The sequence below is a fragment of the Paramacrobiotus metropolitanus genome, unplaced genomic scaffold (assembly GCF_019649055.1).
Source record: "Paramacrobiotus metropolitanus isolate TYO unplaced genomic scaffold, Prichtersi_v1.0 Parri_scaffold0000014, whole genome shotgun sequence".
NCBI classification, from domain to species: domain Eukaryota; kingdom Metazoa; phylum Tardigrada; class Eutardigrada; order Parachela; family Macrobiotidae; genus Paramacrobiotus; species Paramacrobiotus metropolitanus.
The window spans coordinates 965,319-980,130 of record NW_026570234.1 but is presented as its reverse complement, the minus strand read 5'-3'; the positions used below and the strand labels follow the sequence as shown (position 1 = coordinate 980,130).

Genomic DNA, 14,812 nt, shown 5'->3' with positions numbered 1-14,812 from the left:
CTTACAATCGCTACTTACAGAAAATTCCCTGCAAGCATAAAGGTGCGTTTTTCTTTATTTCGGGCTTCTAGCGAAACTTATCCCCGTCGAAAAGCAACATCCAGCAAGAGAAACAGTTCGAATAACAAAAAATCGTGTTTCAACAATAACAAATAAAACGTTTGAACAGAACTTCAGAATCGCTCAGTCTGGTTATTCAAAATTCCGGGTACAACCAAACCCAACTAAAACGGAATTCGGATTGTCACAATAAAATCAACATACGCAGAAATGGAAAAATCAAACAAACAATGCAGTATTCGGGCATTCACAAGATGCGGGATACGTATAGGCGGCCTGAATTGAAGGTAACGCATCACGTGGATTGAAAGTACTGAACTGCAGCGAGGTCTAAGGTCAATCACATGGGAACATGGGTGAACAGATACGATACTGATTCCCCGTTGTGCGTGCGACGGATCGATTCGGCGAACATTGAGGACACATCGATTACCTGCAAAACGATACTTCTTATTAAAACAAAACCTTGTAAGTTACAGGTAACCCCATAACAGTAGTGTAGTAATGGGCCGGCAGTCTTACCCAAGATTTTAAAAAAATACTTGAAAAGAAAACAAAATTCCGAAATATACGCGTGCATTATATGTACAACCATCAAACAAAGTACAAGTGTTCCCAAATGAATTCAGAATTCAGTTTTGTTTTTCAGAATTTGCAACTTGCGCAACACACCAAAATCTCGAAAAAGAAATTTTAAAATTATATTGACAACAGAGATCTAGTTGTACTACTCTGTATAGCGAGAACAATCAGGTTTCTGTAAATGCTATTCCTGCTCGGCTGCTCCAAACAGAATCACATTAACATTATACAGTACTGTGGAGTTTTAAAACTCCATTATAATACCTGAATTTTGCTGCATTCACGCATTCGCTGAATTTGGGGAATAGTGTTCGTCACGACCACCGCTTCGAAACTAGACCGCTTCACCCGTTCCAGGGCCGGGCCCGAGAATATTCCGTGTGTGGCAATGGCATAAACCTTCTTAGCGTTAGCTTCCACTAACCTGCGCCAACATATATAGTGTCACGTACAAAGAAAGTCAAATAAATTCCATTTTGACCGAGCATTAACTTACTTCTCTGCCGCCAAACATACCGTACCGCAAGTATCTAGCGGAACAAAAACAACCGATAAGGATAACATAATAAGATAGCAGATAATCTACCCACACACCGGCCATGTCGTCCACCAAAATGGCCACTCTGTCCTTCACATCACCCACAAGAACCATAGAAGACACTTCGTTAGCCCGCTTGCGTTCCTTGTGAATCAGGGCGAAATCGACATTTAATCGATCAGCGATAGCCGTCACCCTGTGGACATTATACCCTAATTTCGTCATTCAGTTACTCCAACCAAATGATCATGCGGTTTCAAATCCATACGAATTTCATGGACATTTATTTACCGCTAATACTTGATACCTAACTACTGTGCATCTGGCATTCTGGATATCTTCATCTGACCTGAGCACTATATATATGCAAAAAAGCTAGCCAGCACACCACTTCGAAATTATGGCTAAAAGTTGGATGCGTATTCCACTTCAGGCAAACATCAGACGGGAACCAGACACATGATAGATTTTGTTATAAACATTAACTGCACCTTTTTGCGCCTCCGGCATCAGGAGAAACAATAATACTGGCACGCCAATCTGCGATGTTATCCTGGATCCATTTAATTATTGCTGGTTCAGCAAATAAATTATCCACGGGTATATCAAAAAATCCCTGTAAAAAATCCAAACTTTCTAAATGTAAATAATAATAATTTGACGATGTTCGTGGTCTCACTGAATTAGCAGCGTACACGAAACAAGGATTTATTTTAAAATTCAAAGCCAAATCAAAGGCAATCCAACCAACACCGATGCCCACTCCAAGATTTTCCACTTTTCACTCACCTGAATTTGCGAGGCATGAAGATCCATTGTAATTATGTGATCCGCACCAGCTACGGACAGCATATTGGCGACTAATTTGGCAGAAATTGGAGCGCGTGACTGAAAAATTTAAATTCTGACAACCAATTTACAATGTCCAAGTTGATCTAAAATATTTTTCAAAGCAGACAAGATGCAGAAAAAAATAAGAAGCACGTACTTTGTCCTTCTTGTCCTGCCTGGCGTACGGGAAGGAAGGAATGACTGCTGTTACCCGATATGCTGATGCTATCTTGCAGGCATTGATCATAATCAAGAGCTCCATAAGGTGATCATTGATCTCGCCTGATCCGGTCTGGATAATGTACACATCTTCGCCGCGAACGGACTCACCAATTTCCACACTACAATTGCAACAATTCATCATCAAGAAAATGAAATCGTTGCTCACAAAAATTAATCCAATTATTATCCAGGGAAGCATTAGTGGCTGGGGCTCAAGTCCACCAAAGTACCAAACAAAATTTGGCGGGTACGGTTTATCCAAAATTTCTTACGATGTCTCCTGGTTGCTGAATTTCTTGAGCGATGCTTTGGATAGATCAATGCCCAGGCGCTCGGCGATCTTCCGAGCCAGATCTGGATGGGATGATCCACAAAATAACTTAATATTCGGCATTTTCGTGGAGTTAGAACCTCTGGGAGCTGATTTTGAACTAGTTTCAAGCAGTGCGTCGCTCATAACTAGAAGCACAGACGTGCATGGCCAAAAGATAACAACAAAACCGCCTATATTTCGAAGAAGCTGAAACATAGGCTCAGGCAGCCAAGTTGCAACAACTCGCTTCGCCTTTTGATGAGCACAGGGCGCTTAATTGGCTACAGGGAATTCGTCCCCTTCTGCAGAATTTTGTTTCGCTATCCTCAAAATGTGCGAGTAAGTGTATTTAAAAAAGGTTTTCTAACGATAAATCATTTCTGTTTTTTCATACTTTTTCTAAAAACAGTTGCTTAATATGTTTTTAAAATTCATTTAGGAAGTCTATTAAGTAATTATACTTATTTATACTTACTAGTACTAGTTAGCAGCTTCGCACTAGCAACATTGTCACACAGGTGGTAGAAGTGTCTAGGGCGCCTTTCAATCCTTATTTTTAGTTGTTATAACCTTTAACTGGCGGATCTCTTTCAACAATGCCAGCGTCCATATACTACAGTTAATAAAAAACTTGTTTTTGCTTTTCTACTAGTAAGTACGGTCGTTGGTTGGTGTGCACTTGTTAACGTTCATACAATTTAGGCGTCCATTCACTTTTTTAGCAAACCCGAATTATAGAAACGAGTGAGTCTGTTAGGCGACCATACTGACAAGTGCACAAATTACAAATTAAACACACACATTTGCTATCTTAATGTATGAGCAACCGCATCCGAACACGACGACACTTCTCAAAATGTAAAGTGACAATAGTTATACATAATTATAACAGTTTTATGCAGAACGTAATCACTCTTACAATCAAAAACTGTAATTAATGCAACGTAAAACGCATTTTACATTGAACAGAAATATACACTCAAATGAGTCAAATCATCCCATTTGATTTGTAGATCAAAATTTCCGAAGCGCTGCTATCCTTAAATTCCTGATAATTCCCAATCCCGGCAGATAAGGCCACGCACGCGGATACCATAGATGATATGTCACAAACCAAACTCCTTCAGCGACCAGCGCTGCGGACAATTTCTGCGGCAAACTTTGATAGTAAAAAACGGTCATAACAAGCATCACATCCCAGATGATACAAAGGAGAGTCAATGCGATAAACACCGCCTGAATAACACCATTCAGCGTAAAATACCGATCCCTGACGAACATGGCATTCGTGCTAGATTGTTCCGGTGACACCAACACATCCATCGGCGATCTTTTCAACGCATAGTCCAGTTCTTCCCAGCGAGAAAAGCACATCAATTCCTCCATAATGACCAGAGTGAGGAATATCAACGAGAACGCATCATCAGATACATCGAACGACATCCAGCGGTGGCCGTGTCCGACACAGCTCTTTTGATTTCCGTAATCTTCATTAGAGCAAAACGCGGAGAATGTCTGGAATTTATCGAAGGATCTCAAAACTAACTTGTGAACAATGAAAATAATCAACAAGCGCGAGATGTTCCGCAGGATTTTCTTCACTTTCCCTCCACAATATATGTATGACGTCAGCAGAACAAATGGTAAGAGGAGCAGAATGGTCCAATACGGTGCAAACTGCACAAGCCACACCGATACGGCATTTCCCGGACGAGCCAAGTACAGACTTTTCTGAGGGCGAAAGAGGTCCCCCAACGACGAACCAAGGAACACGATAAATAAATACAGCGGTGCTTTGAACCGCGGTTGGAATAACACGTATCTTCGGCATAAATGCACAACAAAGGTCACAAAAAATCCAAATATCGTCAACGGTTCCTCCACGTGTTTCTTAAGAGGGGGTGCGCGCGCTGTTGGTGGACTATCCACGGGCTGCGTGATACGCTGCGTTTGTGACCGGGCAGAACGACGTTCTCGGAGACGGTTGTGCTCTTTCTGAAATGTAGACGATACGTCAAACTGTGCAATGCCCTCAGAAGCGCGACGATATGGTTGCGACGGCCGACTGGACATCGTTACAAACTACAGAATGTTAAAGTGATGCTGAAATTAGCAGTACCTAGTGGACACGTATGAAATACTACGGAAAAGTTCTACAAATTCAAAACCTATCACTAACACTGTACTATTAAAATCCACTGAGAAAGCTAAGGCTCAAGAGGAAAACACCAGCCGTAGGCCCGTAGTATCTAGTACTCTATAGCATGGTTCAGCACAAATCCGATCTTAAAATAGCACAACCCATGCTCATCCAAGTTAGTTTTACATGGTCAGTGTGCGATCATCTTCTATTTCATATTCGTACCGAATCATACGCAACCTACAGTACCCAACGCTAGCGGTACCGGTAACCACCAAAATGTTAAGATCTCTTAACGGCATAAAATGCATATCTAATTCAGGATATTCATGCCCCCAAAATCGCGAACTGTCAGCAAACACGATTTAGTAACAGTTATTCGATTTAGTAACTTTTGGGGTGTCTATTGTCTAGCCCTTCTCCTACTCTAAAATTCTCACAATAATAAATGACTATCTTTGCTGTTACTTTGTGGAACTGGTACCGGCATGTGATTACAAACTTCGACCAAGGCCGAAGGCGGAATGTGTGCCATACTACATAGTAAAGTTCTAAAAATTTCCAATCATAAAAACCGAAAGATTATAAATACTGCAGCATGAATAACTAGCCACCCCAGCTACAAAATCTGCCAAGGGTAAGTTCAAGGTGCTCGAAGACGGACATCGGTAGTTTTAAAGGAACGCACCTTAAAGTGACAGTGGACTTAGATGTCCAATTTTCTAATCTGAATTTCGCATTCCGCAATATCCGCCAGTGCAGCCTGAATGCGGGACAGCAAATCGTGACCATTTTTGACAGTGCTCATCAAATTTCTAACGGCGTCTTTGCTCTGTCCATCGGTGCGTTTGATCGCATTAATCTGCAATTTAAAAGCTGCCATCATGTAAAATGCGTGTATGTAATGCAAAAAACCAAAAATCCGCACAGCCAGTGTAAACCCTGCACTGTACTTGTGTAATCTTGTCGACACAACAATTTTCTTAATATCGATAATAAAAAAACGAGCGATGTGCTTTATAAAGGTGCAAAGTGAGCAATGCGGTATTATTTGAATTCTTTGGAATTTAATCTCATTTTCTCATAGAAGATGTAATGCTGCAACCTGCAGTTCCAGATTCGCATCATCTGCAGGCAGCTGATCAATCAGATAATCCACATCCCTGGCGGATCGGGTAATTAATGTCGCGAACAAAGCTGGGAAATCTACAAAGTGAAAAATTCAAGGATACAAAATCATAAGTCAACCTTCTGACCAGGAAAATTCCGCCTATAAAGTAATCGCATATTCAAAGTTTTTCTGCTTCAGACTGCTCTAAAAATGTTGACATCGCATCAACAGAAAATAACCGTTAATGATTACCTTCAGGTGGTATTTCTCCAGTTTCGGTTTTGGCGTACGGGGAGAGCAGTTTGTCGAATCCCGGCAGCGATGAAGGGGGTGCAGTCTGCTGGAGAATTCCAATTGCATTACACATCTGCTCCGCCAACTAATAAAATGATGAAAACAATTAACAAGTGTCAGCAAGAACTCCGAAACATCGTACTCACCACGACAAATAGAGTGCGAAATGTTTTTAAACGAAATATTTTTTGTTCAACAACAGTCTAATCTGTTAACAGAGCGAACTGTTTAGCTGAAAGCCTAAAACGATGACTTTCTGCGTCAAGTTTGGATTCTTTCAAAAAGAGCTAAACGGTTTAAAAAAAACAAAAACCTTATCAGGTATCTCGAAAAAAACTTTTGTAATACAATGCGCAATCGTGCATCTAGATTAGCTGTATTTAACGGCCATAGATCCAAAAAATTTCGTTCTATGAACGGATTGGCATACCTGGTTAATATGGTCCTGAAGCTGGGTAATTCTGTCACACATTTTAACGCGCGTTGATTGTGAGGAAAGGACTTCAACGAAGGGCTTTTTGTAACATCAAACGATTCAGAAACCGAAGCAAAAACGATGATAGTCACAAAATGTCACAATGAAATACAAGAGAAGCGACTGCTGGATGCAGTACGAGTATCAAACCGAGGAAACAGTCACGAAGAAATGGATTTTTAGCGGATTTCAACACATCATCATGTTCCTACACTCTAGAGATATTATATGTGTAATAAGGTTTATTAAGTGCTACCAGAGACTTACAACAATTAATGTCAATAACATTACTTACTTTTAATTATAGATACTATCAGGGGCTCCACGAGACCCCTGACGACCTGGGGACATTTTTTTAAAGTAAATCTGACCTCGGGATAATTTTCAGCGCATTTTTCTGATATAGAAACCATTTTTGAAAATTTGTTTCGGAAGAAAAAATTTCTGACTGCCGGTGCCCCATGCGCCCCTCAAATACCTCGGGCGGTTGGAATGGCGCCACGAAAAACTTTTCTATTTTGGGGTTTCGAACACTTTTCTAGGTAAATCGATATCGCTGATTCTGAATATATTATCAGACAGATATTTCAGCTCGAAAAAAAATAATTTTTTTCGATAAAAACAACATTTTGCAAAATCTTTCCAAAAATTTTAAAACTTAGAATACTTCCTTCCTATAACAAACACAATTTTTCTGACAACATATTCAGAATCAGCGATATCGATTTACCTAGGAAAAGTGTTCGAAACCCCAAAATAAAAATTTTTTTCGTGGCGTCATTGCAACCGCCCATGGTATTTGCGGCACCGGCAGTCAGAAATTTTTTCTTCCGAAAAAAATTTTGAAAAATGGTTTCTATATCAGAAAAATGCGCTGAAAATTATCCCGAGGTCAGATTTACTCTAAAAAAATGTCCCGAGGTCGTCAGGGGTCTCGTGGAGCCTCTGGATACTATCATACTATGTATGTAGTACTATGTACAATGTAACCACAGAGAAAATTAATTTGGGAAACGCTCCTCCACACAAATTTTTCAATTTTTCTGTTTAATAACGTGCAATGACATCAGATTTGACTGACCACAGCGGGCGGTTGATACTCACACTACTTATGGTTAGTGCATTTAAAATCAGATACTGTATGGTATGTGTGGTGTTTGTTAAATTTAACGTACCCAACCCCGAAACAACTTTCTTGTAGTTATAAAGATTTAAAGTTTTATTTAACTCAAAATATAAAGGTATGCTATTATTTTTCAAATACGCATAAAGGTGGGCTGCGCAGACTCGTGAATTTCTTTGCAACATTTGCAATCAGTTCAATTTTCGAAAGAACCAGAAAAATCGATAACCGGTCACCAGCCGGTGAAAAGCCCGGGCTGGCTGGTTAGCACAGTATTGGCAGCCTATATCATTGGTAAGAAAATGTTTTCCGTAAGCGAGACAGTCGAGCAGTTTTGCATTCGTACGTGGTTTGATTGCATCTTTTGACTAGAACTCATAGCTTTTCGTTTATGATCTGTGCTGATGTCACCTCACAGGCTCACAGTATTATTTGGATTCTCATATCGATTATGTGTGTTTCTCTACAATTATGGAATTGAAGAAAAAACATGGCGCCGTTGATTACGATTCCGGAACCAGCGCGCGGTGTAAAGTGTGTGGTGGCCGATCAACTGGAGTTCACTACGGCGTGATCAGCTGTGAAGGGTGCAAGGTAAGAAATGCGCAGCGTCGTCCATGAATGGAAGGAAGCTACTGTAGTTACCGTACGTTGCTTTTCTGTCTTTAGCAAATTTGTGTTACCTAAACTGAGTAATGCTTTTACGGTTTTGTTATCCGGAATATAAAGTTATTACCGTTTGTGCTTTGTAACATTTACTTGAGTTACATTATTGCAGGCTACAGAACGCAGCTAACGTACTTTAATATCAGTATGCAGTGTGGACCTGTGTGGTTCTGAATTTTCTTATAATACGACGCAACGTCTCACGTTTCGTTACAGTTTTGAGTTTGAATTATTTTCATTTATAGGCTTTTAGGCAGTTTTAGCACTTGTTGACTGTTAAGTAATATGTATGGAAAATGCAGTACCGTATTAAATAAACCGGTTACCTATTTTTCAGATTTTAGTGCGTACCATTAGGTATTTGTGATTTGTGTCAGATTCAGTAATGACGTGGTGGCTCATACCTTGTAGCCTGTGGCTGTTCAACAAGGATTTTGGACAGAGCTTGAGAATGTGTTTTAGATAAACGCGAAAGCCGTAAGTAGATAAACATTGTTTCACCTTTTTTAGTCTCTTTGCTGGAAGAAAGGACCCTTTTATTTTGTTGACAACACCTTTGAGTGCGAGTTTATTTAATACGCAGTTAGTTTGTTTTTGAATTTTCTCACTTTCAAGGACGGATACAGAGTGATTACTGACCGATACCCTACGTAACGAATAAGGACGTCGTCAGAAATATATGCTGTTGTAATTGAAATTACAGAATATGCGTATTATATTTTATTGTAGCGATTGCGTTGTTACTACTCTAGCGATAACAGTAATACGGGATGCGTAAACCAAAAATCGCCATTTGCATGGTATAAACGTACGCTCTACGGGCTAAAAGTTTTGAGCCTAAACTACTTGTGTTGATTTATGGAAAAAATTATAAAATTAACAACAAAGTTTAATTCAAGTTAAAATTACAAGATTGCATAGTAATTATTAAATTCTATGTAAGCCTGTAAGTACAATACCAGTACTGACCACGGAAGCACGTAAAACTGTAAAATTGTAAAATATTGTAATTTTATTGTAATGTAATTGGATTCTAATTGTGTACCGTACTCTTGATATCCTACTGTACAATACAGTAGTAGGCACTACGCAGTTTATTAACGATAAAACAGGTGTACAGACGGTGTACTTGTACTTGAATAGTACTCGTTTTCGTATTTCATAATTATGAGAACTACAATTCTGCACTCTGGTGTTATGCTTATTGCATCGGTACTAATATCTGCGATATTTTAAATGCTGCATTGTATGTATGAAATTCTAGACTTGTTAAATTTGGGTAAAGACTGGAAATGCGATTTTCGTAGGCATTCTACAAAAGAGGGATTATAAATGGAATTAAGTACAAGTGTTACTTTGGATCAACATGTCCCGTCACTGCCGGAACAAGAGGCCGCAGGTGGTTACTACAGAAATCTCTGTAATTTTCTTTCGTCTCTCGAGTATCAAATTTAAATTTTATGCTGCGATACAAAGCTGCCGAAGAACTCCTTCACTCCATAATGTTTATGAAAATTTGTGATTTTTGAAGATTTTTTGCGAGGTGAAATAATACCCTACGTAGTCCTTGCTGATTATGTTGCGAGATGGGAGCATGGCATTTCAGCGATATGTCTTAAAAAGAAAAATTTCTTCGCTGTCAGGGAATTTTTATTACTTGGTAAATATGCGGTAGGAGCAGTAAAATGATTTGAAGTTTTAAACATATTGTCGTGTAGTCTTACATTCCCATTCTTCCTTTATTCTCGTTATTTGAACTTGTTGGTTTTGATGATTCGGTACATATTTTTTAGATGCAAAGCCTGCCGTTTTCGACGCTGCCAGGAAGAAGGAATGGATGTTAGAGGTAAGATGCAAAGAATTCACATAGATCTAAGCAAGTAAAGAAGCATCATATTTAGGTGCATAATTTTAAGAGTTTTGTGTTTTGTAATTAGCGGTAAAAGGCAGCCGATCATGGCGCTCAAAGGACGAGAAGTCCGAGACTTCTCCCGCTATGGCAGACGACAATAATCCCGACAAAGACTATGCTCCTGATCAAGACGACTCGATGTCATGGAGTACTGGTAAGATTCATGGGCTGACCACTGAGAGTTTTTTGTGGATTTATTATGCACTGCGAGAGCAGTCAGTTAGCAGCCACAGTTCCTGTAAAGCGTTGGTTGTGTCAAACGGCGAGTACGTTATTAGGCTGTTTGTGAGTGGTTAGCTTGGAAAGGACGTAGATATTTTCACATTGCGGCGATTTCTGATAACGTCTGCAAGTCAATTGCTTGGTCCAGACTCCAGAACGATGCACGCAAAGCCTTCGATAATTACGAATGTTTACGCTAAAGTGGGAGGAAAATTCTAGCATATAATGGGGATGCTTTCAGGTTTTTCGCTTTATTGGCGAAAGTATGAAGCCTGATGTGTAGTCAGTGTAGATGCTATGCTGATAATGAGTTGTCGCTTGACGTCAGTGGTATATCCTTTGCAACATTTCTGGGAAATTATCTAGTGCGTTTTCTAGTTAGTGGTTGCTTTGCAGATTCGGACACCTACGCCAGGGGCAATCTTACATCGGTGTTTCGATTAGGAAGCTTTTCCGGAAGCTGTGTTGTGCCACTGTCACGTCCGAAACCTGAATCTCAAGATTACAGTAGCGCTTTAGCGCTTCGACAGCAGTCTGAAAGTTATCCACGCGTTAAAGGTGGATAATGTAACAGAAAATGAAGCCTTTTATCGAGTTCCAAAGTCTTTGAATGTTTGTAAAGGACCTGGACCTGTCAGTACATTCTTGCTGACAAAAGTAGCTACTTAATTTAATTTACTGCGTATTTAGCAGTTCGAAAATTTAAATAACTTCGTTTACATAGATGAAAATTTTAAATAGTAGTAGTCATCTGATAAGATAAGCTGACAATACAAAAAGCAGCAGTTACTAGGAGTAGGTACTTAATTTGTTTTCAAAAGGGCAAGTGGATACTGAATTCTGTGCATAAAGATGATTCTACTGGTAGCAGGTAATTATTGGTTCTGAATATTTCTGACCGCATTTCCTTTTTTAGTGATCATGACACCTCTGAAGGAATTTTCCTCAGAGCCGGGCCGCACATCCTTTTCGACCAGAAGTTTTGACGGGTCGGCAGATAGTGGGTCATCTGTTGACAGTGGTGGGGCTCATAGGTCAACCGAGCTTGTACCAGTTAATCCACGAGCATCATTCGGTTTACTTGACAAGGATAGCGAAGATTTCCCAGCCATTACAGTGAATTTATTTTCGAGCTGGATGTTGTCCGGATTGTTTCCAGTTGTGTCCCCCGATTGGCTGGAAACTTCGGACCGTTCCACTATGCCGAAATTTCTGGGTAATTACGTCCGAGCCATGTTTAACCGGAACCTTTTTCTTGTGGAAACGATAAATAAGGTGCAGCACGCCATCGACTGTGTTATCTCAAAACTGGCGAATAAGTTCGAAAGTTACCAGAGCCATCCATCATTCTTGCAAAAAGATGCGGTGAGCCAGCGTTGGGTTTTTATTTGGTCGATTCAGTCAGTTCGACGTTTTGATTTTTTTGCAGTCATTAGAGACCGAAAGACGCGTGTTACGGGCTTTACAACATGATATAGGCAATAATTCGCTATGTTTTAAACTATTTCTACAAACCCTTCCGGGATTCGCTGAACTGGATCCGCAGTTGCTGCAGAAGTTAATCCCACAACGATATCTTAATTTTTGGGTTGTAAGTAAGAAAATTCCTTCTGTTTGCTTGTTTGGTACATGCAGCTTTTGTAAAAGCTTTTGTTGTGTGTTTTAGTTTTTCCATTCATCGTTTTATTACAACAATGCAGATCGTGAAGTATACATACTGGCTGATATTGAACTGGATCAACGAGCTTACCTTGTTGACAAAGTCTGTGAGAAAGAATATGCGGATTACGTGTACAGATGTGTACTCGACATTCGACAGTTACAACTGGATGATGTTATGCGATATCTTCTGCTGGTTGTATCCATTCTTCATCCGAGTGCGTAGGCTTTAGTTTTGTGTGGCCAAATATACATTTGTTTATATTTTTTTACGATTAGTTACGGTAATTTACGTGTACAGAGAGTGCATAATTCCTTTTGTTTCAGTTGATCCTCGATTTCCGGCGGACGACAGAGCCGCTTTGGAAGCTCTGCATGCTCATTACCTAGACGCACTAATGCATTATGTTTCTGGTCTTTCGCAAGGAAGACAAATGGTTACTGCCCTCCAGCAGTTTTTCACCCGTATTCCCACGATGAATCAGGTCTCTGAGCTGTATGTTACACAGCTTGATTTTGGTTCTTTGCCGCTCTGCATGGCCAGTGGACAAACATTCACGGAACTGTTTAACAGTATACTACGGAAGAGGGATCAGAGCGCGCTAGTTAATAGGTTTCATGCCGACAGACAAGTATACTGAATTGCAATTACTACCAGTATTTTTCGTTGTTTGTGGAACGGACATTTGTGGAATTACATGTTTATATTTCTGAATAGAGAGTTTACTCAGAACAGAATTGCATACTGTATCCTCGTTTTATAGGGTGAAATTTGATCTGTGTTTTATTAAAAGACTTTGTGCTCGGCAGATATAGAAATGTCATGGAAATCGTTATCACCTAACAGTAAAGTCTGAAATAAATGTATTTCAGAAAATGTGGCCTTTGAAATTCTAGTGCACTCTGGCCGGTTAGTTATAATTTATAGAATCATTATTGCCTGTTCGGTTGGTGTGCGATACGTCAATTTCATGAACAATGACGTTTCTTCCAGTTCTCGGTCAGCGGCTTGCAAATACGGTATTTATATCGTATGAGCAGATCTGAGATCTTGTTTGAATCCAGCGGATTCTACTACCGAGTAGTATGGTAGCGATTATGAGTGGATGGAAAAGAAAATAAGTAGTAGAATTACATTTTTAAATTTACTTAAAGTGATAGGAATAGGGAAAATACGGCAAAACCACACAACTGGTAATACTACGGTGGCTACTACCCTGTAGTCTCTGTGGTAAAACCGTAAAAGGACGTATGTATTAATTCTATTCGATATTTTATAATCTATCCACCCAGAAATTCAGCGAAATTTTGAAAGCAGGATTCAAGCAGCCAGGTATCGTAGATCGAGATTTTCATTCCAAACCATCTGGAATGACGTACGAGATCTGTCGATCCTTAATCGAAATCATACGATTGCACAAAATCGGCTATCAAATTATCGATTGTCGGCGGTTCTTCGAAGGTACCGGCACACCAAAGTATGTATCTGTACAAGTAAAATACACTAGTATAGAAGGTCGTAACCGCCCTTAGTGCAAGCGAGCGAGCGTGTAAGACTTTTTTGTGCAAAAACTTCTTTGAATAAAACACCAACAACAGTAAACATGCGGGGGTCTGTCTTACTGTTCCCAGCTGCATCATATGCTGGGACATATCGGTAAGCTTTTACGTCAGACGTCCTATACTATGTCGGTCCTGGCACCGACTGTCAGGATAAGACGACCGTATTTGTTTGTACATCCTTTTATTGGGTATAAATAGGGTATAGAAGGGTACATCCTTTTATTGGGTAATGAAGTCTGCTGTAAATTTGTAATAAGAACCCACAGCAAAACCCGATAAATGATCTCATACAATTCTGGCAACCCGCAAACTTGTCTGTTTGTTATAGACAAAAAGCGATTATTAAACAGATGTCTGTCTGTGCAGAAGTAGCGTTAACTATTTTTCAAATTAAACATGTTCAGGCTACCGGGTCACACCGGGTCATAGCCGGCTTAGTGAGGTCAGCCCACTGATACGACATCGACGTCCACGGACACGACCAACAGTACTGACAGGTAACTTAGCGGCGACGGGACTTATAACATTGAGATTTTGTTTCTGAGTGCGGTCGGCCGAATGGAATGTTTTGGAGAATAGCAAAGCCGGTTTTTGCACGCAGGAAAGAGTAGGCAGTCGAGAGCGGGTTGGCAGTCTGACATAACGCGCTTAGCTCCAAAGGGGTAGTGGGCAGTCGGAGCACAGAGAAAAATCGTTAAGCACAGCTGGCTTAGCGCAAACCGGCCTTAGGATAGCAGCCAGAAGCATCATGGTCACAGGGAGTGCTGACCGGCATGTTTTAGGATTTTGAGCCAGCTCTTCAACTTGACGGCCGCAACCAGCCAATAAACAGTGCTACACCTGGCGCGTAAGGGATGGTCCCGAAAGAGCAAAAAGAGTCGCGAAGCGAAAAAATGAAACGAGAATAAAACATATCCTTATTTCAAATACAATATAGAAGAAACACTATTCCACTCAGTGGGATGCATTTCTGCTGAGACTGCAAGAGATAAGGAGAGTAGTTGGCCTTCACTTCGCGGAAAGCAGGCTTAAAGCTAAATGTAAATGTATGATTCAAGTAACAAAAAGTGGTAAATCAAGTAACAGCGAAAAAACAAGGGT

General features: G+C 40.1%; 3 protein-coding genes across 7 annotated transcripts; 1 reads left to right on the top strand and 2 right to left on the bottom strand.

Moving 5' to 3' along the window:
- Positions 1–37: 37 nt before the first annotated feature.
- On the bottom strand, positions 38–2,780 carry LOC129584470 (ribose-phosphate pyrophosphokinase 2-like). The gene is made up of 8 exons (XM_055476641.1): positions 2,506–2,780; positions 2,169–2,352; positions 1,970–2,068; positions 1,672–1,796; positions 1,237–1,376; positions 1,139–1,172; positions 907–1,066; positions 38–493 (listed from the first exon to the last, which is right to left on the bottom strand). The coding sequence occupies exons 1-8, from the start codon at positions 2,760–2,762 to the stop codon at positions 401–403; spliced, it is 1,092 nt and encodes a 363-aa protein (XP_055332616.1). The 5' UTR covers positions 2,763–2,780; the 3' UTR covers positions 38–400.
- Positions 2,781–3,253: 473 nt separating this feature from the next.
- LOC129584595 (mediator of RNA polymerase II transcription subunit 21-like) lies at positions 3,254–7,410 on the bottom strand. Of its 3 annotated transcripts, XM_055476823.1 has the most exons (6): positions 6,862–7,391; positions 6,522–6,781; positions 6,050–6,176; positions 5,792–5,892; positions 5,375–5,548; positions 4,405–4,541 (listed from the first exon to the last, which is right to left on the bottom strand). In XM_055476823.1, the coding sequence occupies exons 2-5, from the start codon at positions 6,561–6,563 to the stop codon at positions 5,393–5,395; spliced, it is 426 nt and encodes a 141-aa protein (XP_055332798.1). In that variant the 5' UTR covers positions 6,564–6,781; positions 6,862–7,391; the 3' UTR covers positions 4,405–4,541; positions 5,375–5,392. The 3 variants fall into 3 exon arrangements, with proteins under 3 accessions (XP_055332796.1, XP_055332798.1, XP_055332797.1); XM_055476822.1 differs by having other exon boundaries at positions 4,490–4,628; positions 6,522–7,410; XM_055476821.1 differs by lacking the exons at positions 5,792–5,892; positions 6,050–6,176; positions 6,522–6,781; positions 6,862–7,391 and having other exon boundaries at positions 3,254–4,628; positions 5,375–5,510.
- Positions 7,411–8,000: 590 nt separating this feature from the next.
- On the top strand, positions 8,001–13,040 carry LOC129584570 (nuclear receptor subfamily 2 group C member 2-like). Of its 3 annotated transcripts, XM_055476785.1 has the most exons (9): positions 8,003–8,283; positions 9,663–9,754; positions 10,149–10,201; positions 10,293–10,421; positions 10,886–11,047; positions 11,406–11,854; positions 11,919–12,080; positions 12,156–12,366; positions 12,476–13,037. In XM_055476785.1, the coding sequence occupies exons 1-9, from the start codon at positions 8,161–8,163 to the stop codon at positions 12,787–12,789; spliced, it is 1,695 nt and encodes a 564-aa protein (XP_055332760.1). In that variant the 5' UTR covers positions 8,003–8,160; the 3' UTR covers positions 12,790–13,037. The 3 variants fall into 3 exon arrangements, with proteins under 3 accessions (XP_055332761.1, XP_055332762.1, XP_055332760.1); XM_055476786.1 differs by lacking the exon at positions 10,886–11,047 and having other exon boundaries at positions 8,001–8,283; positions 12,476–13,040; XM_055476787.1 differs by lacking the exon at positions 12,476–13,037 and having other exon boundaries at positions 8,002–8,283; positions 11,919–12,084; positions 12,156–12,334.
- The last annotated feature ends 1,772 nt before the right edge of the window (positions 13,041–14,812 follow it).